Here is a 24,100-nt window from a genome sequence, read left to right on the forward strand (position 1 = left end):
GAGTGATGTTGAGCATCTTTTCATGTGTTTGTTAGCCATCTGTATGTCTTCTTTGGAGAAATGTCTGTTTAGCTCTTTGGCCCATTTTTTGATTGGGTCATTTATTTTTCTGGAATTGAGCTGCAGGAGTTGCTTGTATATTTTTGAGATTAATCCTTTGTCTGTTGCTTCGTTTGCTATTATTTTCTCCCAATCTGAGGGCTGTCTTTTCACCTTGTTTATAGTTTCCTTTGTTGTGCAAAAGCTTTTAAGTTTCATTAGGTCCCATTTGTTAAAAATATGGAACGCTTCACAAATTTGCATGTCATCCTTGCGCAGGGGCCATGCTAATCTTCTCTGTATCGTTCCAATTTTAGTATATGTGCTGCGGAAGTGAGCACCAAGCCTTGGATTCTTATAGGAGGTTTCCAGCTGCTCATGCTACTTTGATTCTCATTTTCCCAGTTTCCCCCTTCTCCATACCCATTTTTCATCATGTTGTTTGGTTAAAACTTGGCAGACCATCATTCTAATTTTTAGGTAATATCCATTCCCTCTGATCTTCATTTATTCAGCAAGTGTTTTTTGAATACCTACTCTGTGCTAGATGCTATTCTAGGTGAAGATAGAGCAGAGGACAAAACAAACAAAAATCTTTCCCTTCGTGGAGCTTAGTCCTCATGGGGCAAAAGCCAACAATAAAAAGTAAACTCTGGTTAGAAAGTGATAAGTATCCTTGGGAAAATGATGAAGGTTGATGGGAACAGGGGTTAGAGGAATGGGTTACAATTTGGAATGGGAGAACTAGGGAAAGCTACTCTAAAAGTCACACTAGAGCAAAGATTTGAAGGAGTTGAATAGAGTGAGCTGTGTGTATATCTGAGGAAGAACATTCCAGACTGAAAGACTGATCAGTTCAGAGGCCCTGAATGCCAGAGCCTGCCAAATGTGTTCAACAAACAGCAGGAAGCTCTTGTCTCCAGAGAGGAGTGAGCAGAGGGAAGTAAGGAAGTGTTTGTGTAGGACCTTGTAGACCATTTATCTGTAAGAATAAATCTTAATGGAGTAGAAGAGATACAACCTACTTTATATTTTATTGATGTTCGATTGTAAAGGGCTGGAGTTGGAAGCAGGGAGACCATTTAGGAGGATATTGCAGTAATCCAGGTGAGAGTTCAGAGTAGCTCAGACCAGGGTTGTAACAGTAAAGGTGGTAAGTAGTGGTTGGGATCCTGGATAAATTTTACAGATAGAACCATTAGATTCTTTTCATATGGGAATGTATGTGTATTTTTGGGAGAAAGCAGAGAGTGGAGAAGAAATGATGATTATAAGGTTTTTAGCCTGAACAGTGTCAAGTACATATTGGATATACTAGCATGGAGAATATATCCTTAAAGGCAGAGGTCCAGGATACATATGAATTTGGAAGTCATCAGTATTTAGTAATACCGAGCCGTTCGACTGGATGAGTGGGCTTACACAAAGAACAGAGATCTGAGGACTGAGCCTTAGAATCCTCTCTTCCTTAAGAGATAAAGAATAGAAGAAACAGAGAGCCAGAGAACTGTCCTTAAGATAGGATGAAAGCCCAAAGAGCGTAGTGTTCTAAAACCCAACTGAAGCAAGTATTTCAAAGAAGGGAACATGATCGATTATTTCAGATCATTGCTAAGTCAGGTATAAGAGAGGGGGAAGATTATGTCTGAAAATTGGCATTGAATACAGCAACAAGGAGATGATTGACCTTGATGAATAATTCTGAGGGAATAGTGGTGGTGAAATTCTATTGGAGTAAGTTTTAGAAGGAGAAGAGCCAGGTATTGGAGAAAGTCGATTTAGACCCCTTTTCTGAAGAATTTTGCTGTTAAAAGGTGCCAGAAAATAGGATGGTGGTGATCAGTGTGATTAGAGAGAAAGTTTTTGTTTTTTTTTTTAATGATAGGAGAAATAATAGCACGTAATGCTCCCACAAAAAGAGAAGAATCAACAGAAAAAAATTACTAAAGCAATGAGTATGAATAGGAAGAGCAGAGTAATTTGTTTACATGCAGCAGAGTTTGGCTTAGAAAGGGGCTTGGTCAGCTTATCTCTAGTTAGAGTAGTGAAGGAAAAGTATATGGGGACAGAAGCTGGAAAATGGGTACATGTAGTGGTGCAAGCAAGGTTATAAGCTGAAGGTGAGGATAAAAAAGAGTTATAAAAACAGGGAGCAGGGCTTTGCTGTTGTTTACCGAGTCGTTTGTTAGAAAGTAAGGGTAATGCTGGACCATGGATTTTAAGCTAGGTGTGGAGGAAAGAGGAGAACATGAAAGACTGGGGAAAAGTGTAAAGGTAGTAGGGTCAATGGCATGCTAACTGTTTCCTGAGATCTGTTGTGTTCTTTGACCCCCCACATCTTGAATGTAGTTTTCTGTCTTCCTGAAATGCCCTCTCATACTGAATTTAGATGATATGTCTTATATCTGCACCCTTCCTTCCTCCCTTCCTCTGCAGTGACTGCTGACATAATAAATGCTGAAAATTGAAATTCTCCACTTTAGTTTGTTAGATAAGATGACTTCAAACTGGGAAGATTGTAAAGTTTTGCCTGTAGATTTTCCCACTCGGTAACCAGTTCTAGACTTGAACACAGGGTTCTCAGCTTTGTGTTCTGCTTCAGTTTGCTTATCTGATATTCACATGAACATGGTGAAGGTAGCACTCTGTTCTTCTTTCCTTCCTGGTACTTAGTTGGAATTCCCTTATTTCTTTCCACTGATCTTGGATTGGTGTCTTTATGCTGCTGTGAATGGATGTTTAAACATAAGACTTGTAGTGTTCTTGTGAGTATGATAACTCAGTGCCTTATAACTTATTCTTTTGTTTTTGTTCAGTTAATTGTAGAAGACAAGTGGTTATTTTACTGATTATAGGCTACAAATAACTATAAAATCTTTTTGTAAGGTTAAAGAAATTTTGAAGTCCAGCTTTTCATGTTATAGTTGAAGAAATGGAAGCATATACAGATTAAATGACTTGCATGCATCAGTTAACGATGCACATCTCTTAGATCCCAGTTCAGTACTTATTCTACTACCGTGACACCTCTCCTGATAGGATATGAGGTGAGGGCCATGATTCTCAAACTAGAAAAATACTAAATTTTATGACAGGTGATACCCTCTAAAATTGTATAACCAAAATAATAGTTTAAATGTAATTAGAAATTGTACCAGTATTGAAATGACTGTGTTTTTGCCATGAAATTGTTAGTTTAAAAAAATGTGGTAGATTTGTTTTTGCTATTATGGTTATACTCTGAATTTATTTTTTATAATTAAAATTGAACACATGAATCTTTGCTTTAAAAATCCAAATAAGTGAATGTATAGAGAATTTACTCTAATTTGAATATTTAAAGACTAGTTCCTAATTTTGTTTTTTTGGTTTGTTTTTAATAAACTCTTTCAGAAAGATGAGGTCTATCTTAATCTGGTGCTGGACTATGTTCCGGAAACAGTCTACAGAGTTGCCAGACACTATAGTCGAGCCAAACAGACGCTCCCTGTGATCTATGTCAAGGTATGTAAAAATGGAGCAGTTTCCCATTTTAGAAGGTATTTATTATGAGCAGAGGAGAGTGCTGGGTGTGTTTTAACTATATTATTGCATCATACTGAGGAGAGAAAGCTGCAAAGTAGGTATTTCTACTACTTTGTTTCATTATATTTGTGTACAGTTTTAAAGTGTGAAGCCTTCACCTTTTAAACTTTCATGACTCAGGTACTAAAAATACTTGTCATCTTTCTAACAAATGAATTTTTTCACAAATAATTATGGATTTTAATTTAGGTACCCATAGCACCTTTTTATTTAATTTCTTAAATCCCTTATTGTGCAGAGCAAGCATATCATATAAAATTATAAAAAATATGGTTATAAATATTAATAAACTCAATGTTTTATTGCCATTTATAGATATAGTGTGTCTTTAGCAGAAGTTTAAACTTTTGGTGATTTTAAATATGCAGAGACTTTGTTGAGGTATTATTTAATTTGGGGAACCTGATACCAATGTTAATCTTGTTTATTTGCTGTAACTCATGTTAATAGTGCTTACGCTTAGTCATGTCCGACTCTTTCTGACCCCATGGACTGTAGCCCACCAGGCTGCTCTGTTCGTGGAATTTTTTAGGCAAGAATACTGGAGTGGGTTGCCATTTCCTCCTCTAGGGGAACTTCCCATCCAGGGATCAAACCTGTTTCTCCAGGGTCTCCTGCATTGGCAGGCGGATTCTTTTACCACTGAGCCACCTGGGAAACCTACAACCCATGTTAGAGTGATTGAGCATAATTATGAAGTTGTTGCCAGGAGAAATATCAATATATATATAACTTATATGCCGAGTCGATAATGCAAAATGCTGGGCTGGATGAAGTACAAGCTGGAATCAAGATTGCAGGGAGAAATATCAATATCCTCAGATATGCAGATGACACCACCCTTATGGCAGAAAGCGAAGAAGAACTAAAGAGACTCTTGATGAAACTGAAAGAGGAGAGTGAAAAAGTTGGCTGAAAAGTCAACATTCAGAAAACTGACATCATGGCATCTGGTCCCATCATTTCATGGCAAATAGATGGGGACACAGTAGAAACAGTGACAGACTTTATTTTGGGGGGGCTCCAAAATCACTGCAGTTGGTGACTGCAGCCTTGAAATTAAAAGACGCTTACTCCTTGGGAGAAAAGTTATGACCAACCTAGACAGCATTTTAAAAGCAGAGACATCACTTTGCCAACAAAGGTCTGTCTAGTCAAGGCTGTGGTTTTTCCAGTAGTCATGTATGGATTTGAGAGTTGGACTATAAAAAAAGCTGAGCACCGAAGAATTGATGCTTTTGAACTGTGGTGTTGGAGAAGACTTTTGAGAGTCCCTTGGACTGCAAGGAGATCCAGCCAGTCCATCCTAAAGGAGATCAGTCCTGAGTGTTCATTGGAAGGACTGATGTTGAAGCTGAAACTCCAATACTTTGGCCACCTCATGCGAAGAGCTGACTCATTTGAAAAGACCGCGATGCTGGGAAAGATTGAAGGCAGGAGGAGAAGGGGATGACAGAGGATGAGATGGTTGGATGGCATCATGGACATGAGTTTGAGTAAACTCCAGGAGTTGGTGATGGACAGGGAGACCTGGCATGCTGCAGTCCATGGGGTCGCAAAGAGTCAGACACAACTGAGCGACTGAACTGAACTGAATTATGAAGTTGGAGTAGATTATTAGAAACATTATTATTTGTTTAACTATGACATTGTGAAAATTAACTAGGAGTTTAAGCTTAAACCCTGGAGAAGGGAAAGCCTACCCATTCCAGTATTCTGGCCTAGAGAATTCCGTGGACTGTATAGTCCATGGGGTCACAAAGAGTCGGACACAACTGAGTGACTTTCACTAAGTTTAAAAGTTCAGATATCTTAAGTACAATTTTTTGCATTTTACCTTTTATACAAATAACTCTAGAAAATAAAATGGCATTGACTGTAAATGTTTTTGAGTATCAAAAGCTTTACTTAATAGTTACAATTTTAAGCTTTATAGTAATAAAATGGATTTTGCTGGTGAGACTACTATAGTATTGTTAGTATGTTCCTCTGTCCTAAGTGTTTCATGTAAATTGGTGATGAGATATATTTTTGTAGGAGTCAAAACACTTCATTTATAGATGATACTTTATGTCAATGCTTTATCTTACCTTTAACTGTCTTTTTGTAGTTTTTCACCAAGACACTGGTATCTTTGATTTGAATCATTTCAAAAGTTCTTTTCATGGTATATAACTTTGGGTTAGAAGTAAGAAGGTGAGTAGTCAGAAAAATTTATAAGTGAACCAGAACACTGACCTTGAAACAGATAGACAGTTTAAGATACACTCATGTTCTTTACACAAAGACCCCTTTTCACCAGTTGAGTCTATTTCTTTCTTTGACACAGACCCAGTTTTTCAGTGTATCTTGTTTTGTAATAAAATTGAATTTCTTTTCTTTGACTGATGTCAGTTGTCATCTCAGATATGCTTTTAAGTGGCATTTTGAAGTCTACTGAATTCTGAATGATATTAACAGAAGAGTGGTGATGCTATTAATAGATTTACTGATGTCTTGAATAGATCATTGATTATAGATTTTCTCAGTTCACACATGAATTTTTCCAGACCTCTGTATCAATAACCTCTGGGCCTGACAAAGGTTGATGAATTGGGGGGAAAAAAACCAAACAGAACACTAACTTATGGTCTGATTGTTACTTAGTAGTCATACGATTTGGAATATCCCTCTGAGTTTTTAAATCTGTGCTTAGGAAAAAAAAAAAACAGTCTTGTGGTTAGTAAAATGAAAAATTACAAAAGCAAATTGTAAAATTTCCTTTTTTAAGTTGTTAGAAGATGTTATATATAGATGTTACAAATATAACATTGGTTAACTAAACTATAATTAGCTAGTTGATAGAGAAATGCCATGAAGCTTGCTAAAGAAAGATTGAGCGCTAACAATCCCCAGCATTTCACTTGTTCTTTTTTGGAAATCTGTTACTTTGTTTCCTGCTTAAGGATTCTGAATTGTTTGGGATAGAAAGTAAATATTCAATTAATGTTTACTCTTTATTCCAGTTGTATATGTATCAGCTGTTCCGAAGTTTAGCCTATATCCATTCCTTTGGAATCTGCCATCGGGATATTAAACCACAGAACCTCTTGTTGGATCCTGATACAGCTGTCTTGAAACTCTGTGACTTTGGAAGGTAAACTAGCTTTCTTTTCCTTCCTTCTCTAATCTTCAACCCCACCCTTCTACCCTATTTGTTCTTTCAGTTACCTTTCGTTACATTTATTCAGGGAGTATCAACTAGTGCAGTTTCTTGTGAGGGTAGTTTTGGTAAATTCTCTCAGAATTATAAGTGTGTATAGTCTTTCACCCAGCAATTTAACTCCTAAAAATTGTTCCCATTTATTATGTGTATATATTCCTTTTTCAGTAAGAACTAATTTTTTAAAAAATATTATTATACGTTACTGTGTATTATGTTAACTGTGTATTGAATTAATCTCAATTTAGAGATGAGGTCAAAGGCTTAGTAGCTGTGTTTTTTTCCTTTTACTCTACAATTTAGTTTATTTCTCTCTTCTCTATTGCAGGTTACAGTTTTCTTTCTGTCTTCTTAAATGCATTGCTTGGAAAAACATATAGTGTAATAAGAATTAATCTTTTTCATCTTTATAGTATTGAGCACTTTGTGCCTCTCTGATCTGACCTTTCAACATGAAATCATGTATCCACATGTAACTCAGGCAGTTAAACTTGCACTTCCTCTCTAGTGTAATCACCTAGAGTACTCTCTCTTCTTGTAATCCCTAAGACATCATATGTCTTGAATTCTCTCCAGTTTTTTTCATCCTCACAAATGCTTGCTTTCCGTTTCAGCTGCTTATAGATATTGACCCACACCTGCTAATATTGGTATTCCTTCTTCTTTGTAACGCTTTTTATATCAACCCACAGATTAAATTTTGGTTTTAATATAGTATATATTTTCCACAGGTTGTCCATTGGGAAAAAATCTTAAAAAAAAAAAAGCACATCTGTTTTGTCATGAGTTAATTGTTAGTCTCACAAAAATGTTCTTTTAGATCATCTCCTTTTTACAGTTTTCTAATTTCAGACATCTATCACAGGATCCAACTCATTTTGCAGGGCTCTTAACTGTTCCTTTGACTGTAAAAAATGGGTAAAGGATTTTAAATCAAAAACTCTTATTTGGTGCTTGAAACAAGCATCTGTAGGATCAAATGCCCAAATCAGATGAATTTTATTGTTATGGGATGTCCATGCCCTGCTTGAGAATGACTGACTGGTGTGGACTGTAAAAATATTTTTGAGATACCAAGTTAGGAGTTTCTGTTCTCACCATAGTTTTAGAACACTGTTGCTATGGGAGTTTTATTGGGACATAGAAATCACTTTGTTTTAATATGTTTGGGATAGGGATTTCACTTCTGTCATAAGAATAGTTCACTTTTAATGGCTGTGATAACAGAGCTACTGTTTTGTTTTTAAAAACGTCTGGTTTGAGCAAGTAGAGTTTGGGATACACTTTGAAGGCAGCTCCATCAAGTAGTGAAAAAAATCTATAGGCTGTGGTATTTCTAATATTACCTTTATCTTATAGTGAATTTTATGACAATGTAATTGGAATCTGTCTTGTTAATTTAATAAATCCTTTATAAGGTAGAAACTTTTACCAGTTATGCTATGAAAGTGTCTTAATTTTCATACAGCCTAAAACAGGGACTAGTATTTATTAATTTATGAAGTGGTTGCTGTATGTTGATAAACTGTCTCCCACCTTCAAAATTTGTGATGAAGAAAGATCAGGTTATGGTCAGCGTTAACAGAGAACAGAAATAAATGGAAGAAAAGACAGCTCAAACTGAAACCTTTGTGACTATTTTCATCTGCCTCTACTCTGATTTTCTTGTACCTTTACCTAAAAAGATTTTTTTAACCTTTTTTGTTACTTTATTTTTTACTATTTTGATTTTGTTTGTATTTATTTCCTGAGTTTATCTTTCCTGTTAGTGTAAGTCAAAATGATTAGCTTCTATAGCAGTTTATTTCAGTGTGTCTTCAAGTTATTTTGAGACATTTCAAAAGAAACTAATTTTAATTTAATATTTAAAATACATGCCACAAAGTATTTGGAAAGTTGAATTAGAGAGTATGTGATTTGTTAATGATTTGCAACAGTGGAATTAGAATTCATAGGCTGTGAATTATCTCTGCCCTACAGGAAAGGACCTATCTTTTTTATTGGATAGCAGATGTTAAGATATCTAATAAATTGACCATATGGTGGAAAAAATAAAGTAGGTTGGGTCTGCAAGCCATGGGATACTCACTCTGAATCAGAAGTCAAATTTTAATAGAGTGGCCAATTTGTTACCCATTTAAAAAACATATTGGGTAAGCAGTCTTCATTCGTATAATCAATTACAGTGCTTTTTGGTGAGGGGAGGTACCTCTTACATTTCTGCCCTTCCTTCTTTGTATTTTAGAGTGAAATTCAGGGGAAGATAGCAGAAGAAATTCAACATTTATCATTTTTTTTATTTTTTTAAAAACTTTTTCTTCAGGTGACAGTTGGCAAATGCATTCTTTAAAAGTTACTTTTTTTTTTTTTTTTCAGAGTGGTATGTTAAAATTATGTTTCTTTTATTAGAGATAGTTATGGCTCATATTTTCTTTTTTTATATATTGCATGTTTGGAATTCTGGGACCCTTAGATTAAATATTGTATTGCAAATGATAGCAGTTAACGTTCTTTTATGGTTTAGATTTAATTTAAAGAATTTCTGCTTTTGATTTTTTTTTTATTAGTGCAAAGCAGCTGGTCCGTGGAGAACCCAATGTTTCGTATATCTGTTCTCGGTACTATAGGGCACCAGAGTTGATCTTTGGAGCCACTGATTATACCTCTAGTATAGGTAAGTACTGTATCTGAATATAATAGCTTGTAATTATGCATTATATCTTGTTTTTAGTAATTTAGTAGTACTAATCTATACTTAAATATAAAGATAAATATGCCCTGAAATATGTTTCTTCTTAAAGATTTATATATAAAAATGTATAGAATTTAAAATATATTTACTATTCTACTTTTAGGTTTCTTAGATTATGAGAGAATAATAAAGCTACTCCTCTGTGATTGTATGATTTCTTTAAGATTACAGTTATTTTAAACTTAAAATTTAAAATAAATTCTAAGTATACCTTTTCTTCACTTAAAAAATTCCCCTGAAATAGTTCTCTCTGAGCTTGATCACCAGTTGGAGAATTTTCATCCATTAAGTTTATGATTAAAGTGATAGGATTACCATATTACTGACACTCATACTGTGCTGACTCAATTGATTATTTAATTTTAAATCCACTTTAAAAAAATTTACTAACTTTTTCAGTAGTAGTTTGAATAAACTCACTGGTTCTGCAGCAGTTGTCACAGATCTTTAAGGATAGAAGGCATCGAGTAGACAGTTTGCTTCATTCTCTGTTGACCACCTCTTCTGCCTCATTTAGCCCGCTAGCAGGAGTGAACGTACAGAGTTTGAACAGTTGGATGTGAATAGGAAGCTAAGAAAGGAACAATCTTAGGCATGCAGGTAGTTTATTTTATTGTTATATGTTGTTTTTGAAGAGAATTCCTTAGTCCAAAAACAAACAAAAGCATACAAATACCAAACAAAAAACAAAACCCCACAATAACAAAAAGTCAAGGAAAAATCAGAACTTGGACAATTTGTCTTTTATACAAGTTAAAATTCTCTAATATGAACAAAGACCTCTACACAGTATATTACTAATACTAGCTTTTTTTTTTTTTTGCCAAAGGGCAAAATGCCAAGGAACATTTTGATTTGTGCAAAGAGGCCAGCAGTTTTATCCACCATTTCTTTTGCACCCTCAGTGCAAATGTCAGCATAGTGAAAAAGACATATAACATCTGAGGGTTCTTATGAAAATAACTTCGCCCTCAGGACCTCTAAAAAGGTCCAGGAGGCTCAGGGCTCTGCAGATCATACTTGGAGACCTGCTGCACTGGATAGAGAGTATAATAGAGTGAGTAAGTGAGTATGTGTGTGTCCTACTCTGCTGGATAGAGTAAGAGAGAGAGAGTGTGTGTTTATAATGCTCAGAGTTTCATCATGGCTATGTTATATGGCCTATTCTATTCAGGATCAAATGAGAAATAGTGAAAGGGATATTTTGGTTAGAGTAGACCTGAATTTGAATTCCAGGTTTATTACTACTTAGCTAAACTGTAAAAAAGATTAGTAACAGTTTTGCTTACCTTTCTGAGTGGCCATGTGGATTAAATAAAATGTTAGTGAAAGTACTGTAGAAAAAGTGGTATTCTTTTTGTGGTATGTGTTAACTTGACTCTTCCCAAAGAGCAAATTTCAGCCCTTAATCTTTGGACAGTCTTTGGATTTTCTAGATGCTTTATATTTCATTCACATATATGAAATTAATCATCTGCATACCAGGAGTGAGATTCATACTGGGGTGAGTTCTGCCAGCCTCACCTAAAATAAATGTGGTTTGCTTCTTTCTAAAAAGTCATGACAATATCATCTGACATATTAAGACATGTTTATATAAACCTTTGACCCTCTTAAGAGTTTATTACTTCTGTAAATGTCCATGTGCTTAGCAGTTCTTTGGGAATCTTCTCACAAAAGAAGGGCCAGTGTAGTATGTTTTCTCTATTAGGAATCCGTTTTTTGGATGTTATGAGTACCTGCTTTCCAGCAGTCTCCTTCACATTTACTTGTCTAAAGTAAAGTAAATCTCCTAAAACCAGATTCTGACTTTCTAGATTTAGGATTCCCCATACTCTACTGATGCAGCTGGGGCCGTTGAACCCTCTCAAGCCTAGATTTGGCCTCCCTGTTTAGATATAGGATACTTGCTTCTTAAGACTCTGGAAGATTTGTAAACAAAAAGATATTTAAAAGTGTACTAATACAAATATAGTTTAGAAGCATTTTTTAACAATGATGTTAGAAGAGTAGCTGGGCAAAATCAACTTGAATTTCTTAAATGAATTTTGTGTCATTATTTGTCTAGGCCAGTAAAAAGTAGTTATTGGAGCAAGGATTTCCAATTCTTTTTTTTTTTTTAATATCGGAGGATAGCTGATTTACAATATTGTGTTAGCTTCCAATTCTTCTGATAGCTCATCTTATGGCGTCAAAATTATTAAATTATTTGTTGTCATGCATGCCATTAGTCATTTTTCTCCTTCCCTACTGATAGATGGAAAGCCCAGTGACAATTTATGTTCATCTCTCTAAAGCCATTGTTTGTTGGTTTGTACAAAACCCAGGAATCCAGAAAATTAGCTTTTTTTTTTTTTGCAGTAAGTCTTAAGTAGTGGGCTCTAAATAAAGTGCCCATAAAATGTATCTTTCCATTTGGTAATACTTTTAAGAGATAAAGGAGATGCTTTCGTTATTATCACAGGCAGTCATCTAGACCAGGACTGACTGTTGTGGGTAAGCCAGGATATATGCTTTATTTTTTCCTTTTGTAAATTTATTTATAAATCTTTAAAATTTATTTAAGTTTTCTGTCAAGATGAGGTTTCTTATTTGACTCAAAAGTGAATTATATTTTATAATTTGTAAAATACAATGTGTTATTCTGTCTTTGCATTTAAAATATTCATATATTTAAGCACATTTTCTGTCAGTTATATTACAAGACAAAAGTTAGCCATTTAAAATATTAAAATTTTCTTTTTCTGAAATTTACATTTGGCTTACTCTCCTGTATATAGGAGATTGAACCCTTCTTGTTACTCTGTATAAGCACCTGCTAATGTGCAGAGATTGTATCACTTGACTTATTTTTAAGTATAATAAGTAAATAATCATGCTCTATGCTTTCATACTATAATCTCTGACTTGGTTGTTGAAGACTTGAACATCTGATACTGGATAATTAATGTAGATATTACATATAATAAAGATATTACCCTTTATTAGAATATTCTTATCGCCCTGTTTCCTGTTTAGTAAGTTTAACACAGTTTTAAAATCTATTAAGGATTATTTGATGACTTTTCCCCTGTTTTGGGTTATACAATCTTTTCCTTATGGTATTCATTCTGATCAAAGTAAAATTAGAAAATGTATCAGTTTTTAACACAACATAAGCTACAAAGTGTAATATTAATAAACTCTTATTTTCTTTTCTCTTCAGATGTATGGTCTGCAGGCTGTGTGTTGGCTGAGCTATTGCTAGGACAGCCAATATTTCCAGGAGACAGTGGTGTGGATCAATTGGTGGAAATAATCAAGGTGAGAAACTGTGTCTTTTTTCTGTTTTTGTTCACCATGTGCTCTGCTCGTAATACTCTGCTGAGCACTTAGGAGATGCTTGTATTTAGTCAGTATTTAAATATTTATAAAATGAAAAAATGAGTATGTATGACTAGACCACTTGATAGAAGCAGAATTTTTATGTATGGGTTTAATATAATTTTATTTATTAGGTCTGTCAAAACCTTTGTTAACAACATCATAGAAAGTATTATTATCTTGGATATTGTATATTATCTCTTGAGAATAGAAGCACTAAGATTTTAAAGCTTTTAATATTGATATCTTAAATAAGTTCTCAAACCTCCCCCATTAGAAATATCTAGTGTCTCTATATTCAGACCACTAGATGGTTGATTATAAGCTTAGTTTGTCTTCTGAAGCAACACCTACCTTCTGTTGGGTTTTAGTCTTGATTTTCCAGATGTTTCATAGAAGTGGAAAATTGAAAATCTCCTTAACGGTTTTGTTTGTCCCAATTCTCCATCCAATGAGAGAACCTACTTAGTTACATTCCTGGGAGATGGTTTTTCAGTGTTTTCTTGAATACTTCAAGCATCATATCGCTACTTTGGAATGCATCCTGTTCTATATCTGGACAGCTTGAATTTAGTTTTTATTGGGCTGAGCAAGCCTCAGGAGTTTTTGTTTTTATGTATTTATTTTTTTATTGTTTAAAAAATTTGTTTTATGTTGGCATATGGTTGATTAACATTGTTGTGTTGGTTTCTGGGTACAGCAGAGTGATTCAGTTATACATATACGTGTGTCCATTCTTTTTCAAATTCTTTTCCCATTTATGTTATTACAGAGTATTGAGCAAATTTCCCTGTACTGTACAGTATGTCCTTGTTGGTTCTTTTTAACTTTTACTAGTTATTTCCTGGACTGTGATTAAGTTGTTTTAAAATCCGTGTACTTGATTTGCAAAAATATTTTTGAAAAAATGATTTTGCTAGGTATCACTGTGTGCAAGTGTGATTGAAAACACCATGTGTGATCAAGAAGCTTCCTTACTATCCATATAGTTTCTTTATGATTTGTACCTGAGATCACTGCTATTTGCCGTCTTTTTTTGGTAACTCATCTTTCAGTTTCAGATTGAAGCTTTCAACTTAGTTCAGCAGATCTGCATCCTTCCTGATTCCTACACTGCACTCAGATCTAAGTTCGGATAGTTTGATTTTCTTGTTTCCTAAAAGCCTTTGTATTCTTTGTTATTATTCAAATTAGTATTCTAATACAGGAGTTGGCAAACTTTCTGTAAAGGGCTAGATAAAACGTTTTAGGCTTTGTCAGCAAAAAATGGAAGTCCCGGATGTCTGAGATACATAACAGAAAACAAAACAAGACAGAAAACAGAAAAACAAATTTTCACAAAGTTTTCATTGATGAAATTCAAATTAATGTAATAATTGAGTAATGCAAGTCTATTGATTAGAAGAATGAGTTTCTTTTGAGGAGCATGTGAAAATTCTCTTAATCATGGTTCAAAGTCAGTGTTTCATAGCCTCAAATTGAGGGCAAATGTTTATCTTGAAAATCATTTCTTAGTTCATGTTAGTTCAGTTGCTCAGTCATGTCTGACTTTTTGAGACTCTATGAACCACAGCATGCCAGGCCTCCCTGTCCATCACCAACTCCCAGAGTCCTCCCAAACCCATGTCCATTGAGTCGGTGATGCCATCCAGCCATCTCATTCTCTGTCGTCCCCTTCTCCTCCCTCCCTCAATCTTTCCCAGCATCAGGGTCTTTTCAGTTCTTTGCATCAGGTGGCCAAAGTATTGGAGTTTCAGCTTCAACATCAGTCCTACCAATGAACACCCAGGACTGATCTGCTTTAGGATGGACTGGTTGGATCTCCTTGCAGTCCAAGGGACTCTCAAGAGTCTTCTCCAACACCATAGTTCAAAAGCATCTATTCTTCAGCGCTCAGCCCTCTTTATAGTCCAACTCTCACATCCATACATGACCACTGGAAAAACCATAGCCTTGACTAGACGGACCTTTGTGGACAAAGTAATGTCTCTGCTTTTTAATATGCTATCTAGGTTGGTCATAACTTTCCTTCCAAGGAGTAAGTGTCTTTTAAAAATTTCATGGCTGCAATCACCATCTGCAGTGATTTTGGAGCCCAAAAAATAAAGTCAGCCACTGTTTCCACTGTTTCCCCATCTATCTGCCATGAAGTGATGGGACTGGATGCCATGATCTTAGTTTTCTGAATGTTGAGCTTTAAGCCAACCTTTTCACTCTCCTCTTTCACTTTCATCAAGAGGCTTTTTAGTTCCTCTTCACTTTCTGCCATAAGGGTGGTGTCATCTGCATATCTGAGGTTATTGATATTTCTCCTGGCAATCTTGATTCCAGCTTGTGCTTCTTCCAGCCCAGCGTTTCTCATGATGTACTTTGCATATAAGTTAAATAAACAGGGTGACAATATACAGCCTTGACGTACTCCTTTTCCTCTTTGGAACCAGTCTGTTGTTCCATGTCTAGTTCTAACTGTTGCTTCCTGACTTGCATACAGGTTTCTCAAGAGGCAGGTCAGGTGATCCAGTATTCCCATCTCTTTCAGAATTTTCCACAGTTTATTGTGATCCACACAGTCATGGGTCCTCTGGATTGGGCCATAGTTTGCTGACCAATCAAGTCAATACAACCAATCAGCATTTCTTCTATCCCCAGGCTTTCAGTTTGATGTATTTGAATTTACCACACCACAGTTCTCTGTACATATCACCATTTAATTTGGCATATGTGTTTAGCTTATTAGAACTGTGTCATTTCTCTACCAATTATAATTTAGAACCATGTGATGGTTTATTCTTTGTCACTAATTTTAATGAGTTCGTTCATGAGATTAATACAGATGAAATTGCTTAGAAGCTAAGCTGGATAACTGTGATAAGTCATATATTTCATGCTTGCCATCATATCTTGTAAACCTTTAAGTCCAAAGCTTATTTTACCACTTTTTCTCAGCCCTCCTAATTCCATTTTCTACTAATATTGGTTTGTTCTTATTTAATTTTAGTAGAAACTGTCAGTTTGTTATTGATGTTTTATGACTTCATTTTTATTTAGGGCTTATTTGTTGCAGGTTGTCCATGATTAATTTGTTGTAGTAGGCCAACTCTAAAACAAAACACTTCTCATTTATATATTATCTTGTCATCTTGCACTTATACATTGTCATCACCTAGCTAAGTTCCAAGATCACTATATAGATATTTTGAAGGTGTTAAAATGGATGTTAGACAACGTCCCAGGGCAGTTTGGAATATCAAACTTCTCAGCCATTTTTACAGTTTTTAAGCAATACCACCCAGGGTAGATAAAATATCAGTATTAATTTACCACCCATTTGGTGACCTGAAGTTATACATTTCATTGAGGTTAATCAGTAGACATTGTAAGGGTGTGGGGGGTGTGTGTGTGTGTGTGTGTAGTATAGCTCTTAAATCTTACTGCATGGAGGTTAATAAACATTGTAGGAATTTTGTGTGTGTTTAATATAGCTCTAAGTCTTGTTGATCCTGTCTGTACGCTTGTACTTTACATATTGAATATCTATGATGTTTCATTGAAATAAGAAAGCATAACTAATTCTAATGTAACTGTTCCAGTTTTCCTGATCTAAGTTGTATGTCAGAAAAGAGTTGTATAGGTTAGCTTTCAAAGTTAAATGTTATTAAGACGTTTTATATTTTAAGCAAATATTGCCATTTCTGCTAATCAGGACTTCAAGAATAGATTTGAGTTTTCTATGAAAAGTGGTCTCCCAGGTGCCCAACTCCAGCCTCAGTTTTTTTGAGATGTTAGTCATGAGCCCTTAGTTCTTTTGGAAACTAGGGAATCTGTGTTACTGTTCTTCTCTGCTCTCTTTCCATTTTCTTTCTTGAAAACCTCATGAGTATTCCTCTTGAGTATCTGGAGGTAGCTGATATACCCCCAAACCCATAAAATAGTTACTCTTTTCTTTGAATTTGAGTTTATGCAGATAAGGAATAATCGTACAGCAAACTTCATAAATTTTATAAATGGTAGAATTGCCTAATTATAAACTTTCTGAGCTGAACTTAAGCTCTAATCTGATGTGAAAAACTAACTCATTGGAAAAGACCCTGATGCTGGGAAAGATAGAGGGCAGGAGGAGAAAGTGGCCACAGAGGGTGAGATGATTGGATAGCATCATCGACTCAATCAGTGGACATGAGTTTGAGCAAACTCTGGGAGATAGTGAAGGACAGGGAAGCCTGGCGTGCTGCAGTCCATGGGGTCACGAAGAGTCAGACATGACTTAGCAACTGAACTACAAACTTTCTGAGCAGGAACTTTCTTTTATTGTTACATTTTAATATCCAAAGGCACCATAATAGTTTTCAAGAAATAGTTAAGCTGAATTAAGCTGCTAGATCAGTGTTCATCTATGAATTTGGAATTACCTGGGAATTAATAAGGAAAGTTAGTGTGATTGTTATTGTATATGTTGTTTATTAAACTTTATTGGCTTGGATGTCCATGCCAATAATTCATAGAATAAGTAACACAGAGTATTTTAAACTGAGCTAACTTAGCGTAACATTTTAAATCTCTTCCCTATCTATCCTCAAACAATGCTTTTGCAGAATATTAAGAGTAAAATTAAAATATCTTCAGAGTAAGTTAGAAGTATAGGGCAGTATGGCATTGAAAGTCATGAAAAATCATTTTTAAGTATGAAAAGCACCTAGCTTTCTGAGATTGATTTCATACAGAGGATTATCAGATCAGAATCTTATTATACCTTTTAATCTCTGAGTATCAAAAAAGTGCTTAACTTTTCAAAGCATTTGTGGATAAGAGAGATTCTGTTTGGGAAGTCTCAGATAATAGAATTTCTTAAATTCTTCCTTAACATACTAGTTAAAATAATCTTAAGACATATCTGATGTGGTTTCAGATACCTGGGGAAAATAAAACATTTTGGGAGTACATCTGTCAGAAATTTCACAAGCATAGGTTCAGTGATGCAGCATTGTCCATCGGCACCTCTGTCATCAGTCCTACCAGTGGGGTTGTTTAGAAAAAGTCTTCTGAAGACTTAAAGAAGGTAGTGTTTTTTTAATGTTGATTGCTTTTTTATCACTATGTATGCTATAATTTTATGTGCTCAATGCAGAAAACATACCCAGACACAAATACAAGGAGAACAAAAATAATCCCTTACTGTTCTAGTACATCATGAAAAATAACTTCTATGAATATTTTTATAAACTTTTCTGTGCATATGTATGTTAAAACAAAAATACCATCTGTTTTGTGGACTTTTTTGATTTACTAAATAATTAATTGTATTTCTCATGTGAAGAAGTATATGTTGATGAAGTGATTTTTTTTTTTGACTGCAGAGATTGGACTGTAGATTCTATTCTGAATTACATAATTGATCCTGAGAAGAATAATGTAAAAGTACAGTGATAGATGATTGCTTTTAAAAAATTATATATTTAGCTTCTCAAAGATATGATTAACTCCTTACATAAATGTAAGATTTCCCCAAAATTCCCCGGATGTACTCAAGATGATGCAGTCTCGGAAATTCTGAACCTGGGACTGCTGTAGGTTTCACTAATAGTTTCTTTTCCCCCTCCAAATTTTAAAACACAAACTTCAAGTAAGGCAAGGTGAGCTTCAGTCTAGAGTTCAATTTTGGGATTAAAATATCACAGAACTGAATATTTGATAGAAACCAGTCATTTTGTAGAGTTTCCAATTTTAAATATTAATGTTCCTAGAGATATAATTTGATTTATTTCATAAATATTTACTTATGCTTTGTAATAAGTTGACCATTTCTTTCTAATGGAAATTTTAAAGGCAGAAGTAGTTAGCGTACACCTTTCTGATAATAGACTTTTTCTGTAGCTTTCATAGCTATAGTAACTAGCCCTTTAAATTTGGATATATGTCTTTTAGAAAAACATGACATTAAACATATAGATGCCTTTAAACATTTTTTATTTGTGTCAGTTTATGATGTACTGTGAAGTGATTCAGGTGTGTGTGTGTATGTGTGTATATATATATATATATATGTATATTCTTTTCCATTATAGTTTATTACAGGATAGTAAATATAGTTCCCAGTGCTATGCAGTAGGACTTCACTGTGTGTCATTTTATGTATAATAGTAGTTTCTATCTGCTTATCTTAAACTCCTAATTTATCCCTCCCCCATCCTTTTCCCTCTTTGGTAATCATAAGTTTCTTTTCAAGGTCTGTGAGTTTGTTTCTCTTTGGTAAATAAGTTCATGTCATACTTTTCTCTTAGCAGTAGTTAACTCATTTTAGATACTTACATAGATGTTTCTTACACAGGAAAGAACTAGTACAATCTTAGCTCTAGCAGAAACTTTAGGAATTTGAAAGTTTCTGGAAAACAGTGGAAAGTTTCTGTGGAAAACAGTGAGATCCAAATAATCTTTTGATTATTTTATTATAGTTAGGTAGGTGAACTTTGTTTCTTGTGGTACCTAAAAGCTTGAGAAAGCAGAAGATTTAGCAGTGGAGAGTGGGATTAAAGAGAGTGGAGAGTGGGATTAAAGACTTCCCTAGTGGTTCAGTGGTTAAGAGTCTTAGCTGCCAGTGCAGGGGATTAGGTTCAGTCCCCGATCTGGGGAGGTTCCACATGCCATAGGACAACTAAGCCTGTGCTCTACAACTACGGAGCCCATGCACTGCAACTAGAGAGTAGCCCGCGTGTAGCAGTGAAGACCAAGCACAGCACAACAAATAAATAAAATTATTTTTAAAAAAGAAGAGGGGGGAAGGTTTTCATTTTTTACTGTTCTGTGATACTGATTTTTTTTTTTAAATCATCTTTTTGTAATCCCAGAAACTGAAAAAGAACGGATGTTTTCAGTTGTTTTATGCCAGAATCTTTTGTTAGTAAACAAATAAATACAGTTACATAGAGTTAAGAGGGTTGCATTTTATTACAAATATCTATCTAAATCATTGTTTTCCTGGTCTTTTGATTTGACTGATGACTCTTTGCAGCATGTGTTAGTCACTCAGTCATGTGTGATTCTTTGCGACAAGAATACTGGAGTGGGTTGCCATTGCCTTCTCCAAGGAACCTTCCCAACCCAGGGATCAAACTTAGGTCTTCTGCACTGCGGGCAGATTCTTTGCTGTCTGAGCCACCAGGGGCTTTGCAGGGTAATTTAGACAGATAGATCAGTGATTATCTGGCCCCTCAGAGGTCTGTATTTTCAAATATTGGTAAAATGCTGCTAGTCATAAAAGCTGCTACCCAGTGAGCACTTCCTCTGCACCAGACACCGAGCTCAGCCCTTGACATATGTTACCACATTTAACCCTTTAATCCTAGCAAGACGATGATGTTGACGAAGATCAGTACTATGACTGCCACATCTGGGAAGGGTTGGGTGGTAGGAAAATCTGTCTGATTCATCTTTAGCTAAGTTGGTGTCCTCTATTCATGGAATTTTGTAGCTCTCAGGGAAACAATATGATACTTAATGTCAGCTTATTATCTAGAACTCACTTAATTTAGTGTTTTTCATGTGTGACCACAAAATAAAGGAAAATGCTCCTAAATCCTATTGTAATGAATATACTAAATCAGTTTGTGATGTCTTTGGGCTAAGTTTAATTGTACTTCATCTAAATTAATCAAGGTTGTAAAAGTGGATTCCTGTGCTTTCAAGTACAGCTCAGTGTTATCTTCCTCATCTTTGCTTTGCAAATACTAGCTTTCAGTTATCTCCGTATTATGGATTGTTTAGCACCTTTGTATGCCCTGTCTCCTGGCTTGACATTTTCACCATCAAATAGTCTTTCAGACAGAGGTCTAAGACCTAATTTAATGAGAATTTAATAAGTATAAATTACTTTTCTTCCTAAGTTTTTTGATGGATCCATGATGTATCTTTGCTAACATGTATTTGGAGCTTAATCATATGTTACTTGATGGTATTTCTTTTGTTGTCATGGAGCTCTTGTTGTTAACAGACTACAGGGACAACATATTAAACTTAGTTCTCTCGCCCTTTTCCACTCCGCAGAACTAGTAAGCACACCACGTGGTACAGATTTTTACTTATAATGTATAATATGTAATATATATAAAAATATTTTATTGTTTTTTTCATTCTTGTTTTATTATTTACATTTTTCTCTTTATTACTGACTAGAGCAGCAACTTTTAGTCGCTTTTACATCATGGACCTCTTTGAAAATCTTTCATAGCAATGGACTCACCCCCAGAAAAACATATATGCTAAAATTTGGCACATGGTATCAGGTGAACCTTGGACTTTCTGAAGCTTATCTTGAATATCTAAATTAAATATCCCTATACTAGTGCAAAGAATAATGGTTACAATTTATAGTAACTGCCTGCAGTATAAATACTACACACATAGTGTCAGCATTTTAAAAATAAGTAAATGAGTATTAGAAAAATCATTTTAATGTAAAATTTCTCAGTTGCATCTTTACATTAATATGTTGTACATAGGCCAGAAAAAACATCAGTTTTATGTTGCTATTATGAAATTTTGCTAACTCTATAGTAACTTACTCACACTTGGTTAAATCTCTATATGCTTATATGTAAGTGTGCCCAGGCATGAAAAAGTGGTGTCATGGCAATGTGGTCTAGTTAGCTTTTGACTTGAGAATAATGACATCCATTTGAAATTAATTTATCCCAAACAAGCAGTATAAAATGATTTACTAAGTTGCCAGAATATGTTTTATTTATTCAAAGAAACATTTCTTATAAACCTAAGTTTCATGACATTGTCACCTCAAAACCTTTATATTAATAGTTATATTTTAGAACCTGAGTCAGACAACCACCCACAAAATTACTCTTTGTGGAATATAGTACACTTATCAACTGTAGATTCTTCTCCACGGTGGCAATTTGAGTTCTTCTGTATATTTGTTTATTTTCAGGATTCAATATAAAGAAACACTGGACTTTTGTAGAGGGGCATTTATTTTGTTAAAAGCATACTGATTGATATTTCATATTTATAAAACAATTCTTATTGTTTTATTGATACATATAATAGAAGGAAAACAAAGAAAATCTTGGCTTGTGGTGCTACAACACCACAAAAACTATAACACTAAGAACCATAGTGTTAGTGATTCTCAGAGGAAGCAAGAGCTAGGGGATGTGTGTATAAAATGTTTACATGTCTCAAAGGGAAGTGTGATTTTTTTACAAGTTTGGAAAATATAGTGAGGTGTTTTTTTTCTTTTTCTTTTTTTTTTAACCCAAGAGATTCTAATCCCATCTGCCACCCCTCTTTTTGTTATATACCCTTACCTTGAACATACAACTATGGCTGACATTCACCTTGGCGGGGGGGAAATGACCACTGTGACTATGTATTAACCAAGAATGACTTTGTTTTACTTTATAGTGAATAATTTGCATAATCAAAACAGTAATCACCTTTTTTGGGGGAAGGAAACTACTTGTTGCCAAACATAAAATTTTATTAGGGAAGAAAAGTCACACTTCCCACTTTTGAAACTTATTTTATAGCTGCAGTAATCAAGATAGTGCATCTACAGCGGAATAGTATTAAGCCACAAGAAGGAAGGAAATTCTGCCATTTTTGTTAACATGGATGGATAGACCTTAGGGCATTATGCTAAATGAAATAAGCCAGACAGAGAACGACAACTACTCCATGGTATCACCTGTATGTAGAGTCTAAAAAGAAAAGGAAAAAAGTCAATCAGAGAGAGTAAAAAAGTGGCTGCCCCTGGGGTTTAGGGAGTGGAGGAAATGAGGAGAGGTTGGTAAAGAGGACAGATTTTCTAAGATGAACGAGGTCTGAGAATCTGATGTAAAACATGCTGGTTATAGCTGATAACACTATTGACCTAAATGTTCTCACCAGAAGAAGGAAGAGAAGAAAGAAAAGTGTGAGGTGATGACTATGTTAATTAACTAGATAGTATAGGTATCCTTTTACAATGTGTATGTATATAAAATCACAACTGTGTGCATTTAGTATGTCTTACGATTTTGTCAGTTAAACGTCAAGAAAGGGGGGTGAGAAAGTTTAGTACTGACGTGAGCATAGGCATGTAGGTCAATGGAGTACAATTGAATGTCTAGAAATAAACTTTTATGTTTATGGTCAGATTACCTTTGACAAGGCTTCCGGGGCAGTTCAATGGGGAAGCAGTAGTCTTTTTAACAAATGATATTTGGGCAACTGGATATCCATATGCAAAAGAATGAAGTTGGACCCCTACCTCTCACACCATGTACAAAAATTAACTCAAAATGTATAGGCCTAGAGCTAAGATTGTAAAACTCTTAGAAAGAAACCTAGGTGTAAATGATTTTTTTTTTAGACATGAAACCAAAAGCACAAATGACAGTAGAAAAAACATATATATTGAACTTCATCAAAATTTAAAAATTTGTTTCCCAAAGGCTACCATCCAGAAAATTAAAAGGCAACACACAGAATGGCAAAAAAATTTTGCAAATTATATATATGATAAGGAATTTCTATCTAGAGTAAGGAACTCTTACAACTCAACCATAAAAAGACAGCCCAAGAGAAAAATGGGCAAAGGATCCAAATTAACATTTCTTGAAAGAAGACATACAGATGACCAGTAAGGACACACAAAAAAAGATGTTCAACATTGTTAGTCATTAGAGAAATGCAAATCAGATCCATAATGAATACTAGATCATATTTATTAGGATGGCCAAAATAAAGACCCACAATAACTAGTATTGGTAATGTGCGTATTTAGTTTTTCAGTTGTGTCTGACTCTTTGCAACCTTATGGGCTGTAGTCCGCCAGACTTCTCTGTCCATGGGATTCTCAAGGCAAGATTACTGGAGTGGGTTGCCATGCCCTCCTCCAAGGGATCTTCCCGACCCAGGGATTGAATCTGCATCTCCTGCATTGCAGGCAGATTCTTTACCCACTGAGCCACCTGGGAATCCTTACCAAAGGATGTGGAGAGATTGAAACTTTCATACATTGCTCGAGGGATTGTAAAATGGTATAAACAAAAAATGGATTTGCATTTCCTCAAAATAATAGGGTTACCACACAATGCAGCAATTCCCTTCATAGGAATTTGAAAACATTTATCTACAAAAAAACTTGTACATAAAGGTTTGTAGCAGTA

At 34.8% G+C, this 24,100-nt stretch overlaps 1 protein-coding gene and 1 non-coding gene across 6 annotated transcripts in view; one reads left to right on the forward strand and one right to left on the reverse strand.

Moving 5' to 3' along the window:
* GSK3B (glycogen synthase kinase 3 beta) overlaps positions 1–24,100 on the forward strand; it is a 202,429-nt gene that overhangs the window by 126,690 nt on the left and 51,639 nt on the right. For all 5 annotated transcript variants that reach the window (XR_009696998.1, XM_061167078.1, XM_061167080.1 and 2 more), the window contains exons 4-7: positions 3,433–3,543; positions 6,630–6,760; positions 9,394–9,500; positions 12,784–12,881. Coding sequence is in view for 4 of the 5 variants with exons in the window: in XM_061167078.1 (XP_061023061.1) it covers positions 3,433–3,543; positions 6,630–6,760; positions 9,394–9,500; positions 12,784–12,881 (447 nt within the window). In the remaining variant the exon portion in view is untranslated. The remainder of the gene's footprint in view (positions 1–3,432; positions 3,544–6,629; positions 6,761–9,393; positions 9,501–12,783; positions 12,882–24,100) is intronic.
* On the reverse strand, positions 274–380 carry LOC133074346 (U6 spliceosomal RNA). Its single transcript, XR_009697180.1, has one exon. It is a non-coding gene; the product is annotated as a U6 spliceosomal RNA (small nuclear RNA).

Source organism: Dama dama, chromosome 19 (assembly GCF_033118175.1).
Source record: "Dama dama isolate Ldn47 chromosome 19, ASM3311817v1, whole genome shotgun sequence".
NCBI lineage: Eukaryota > Metazoa > Chordata > Mammalia > Artiodactyla > Cervidae > Dama > Dama dama.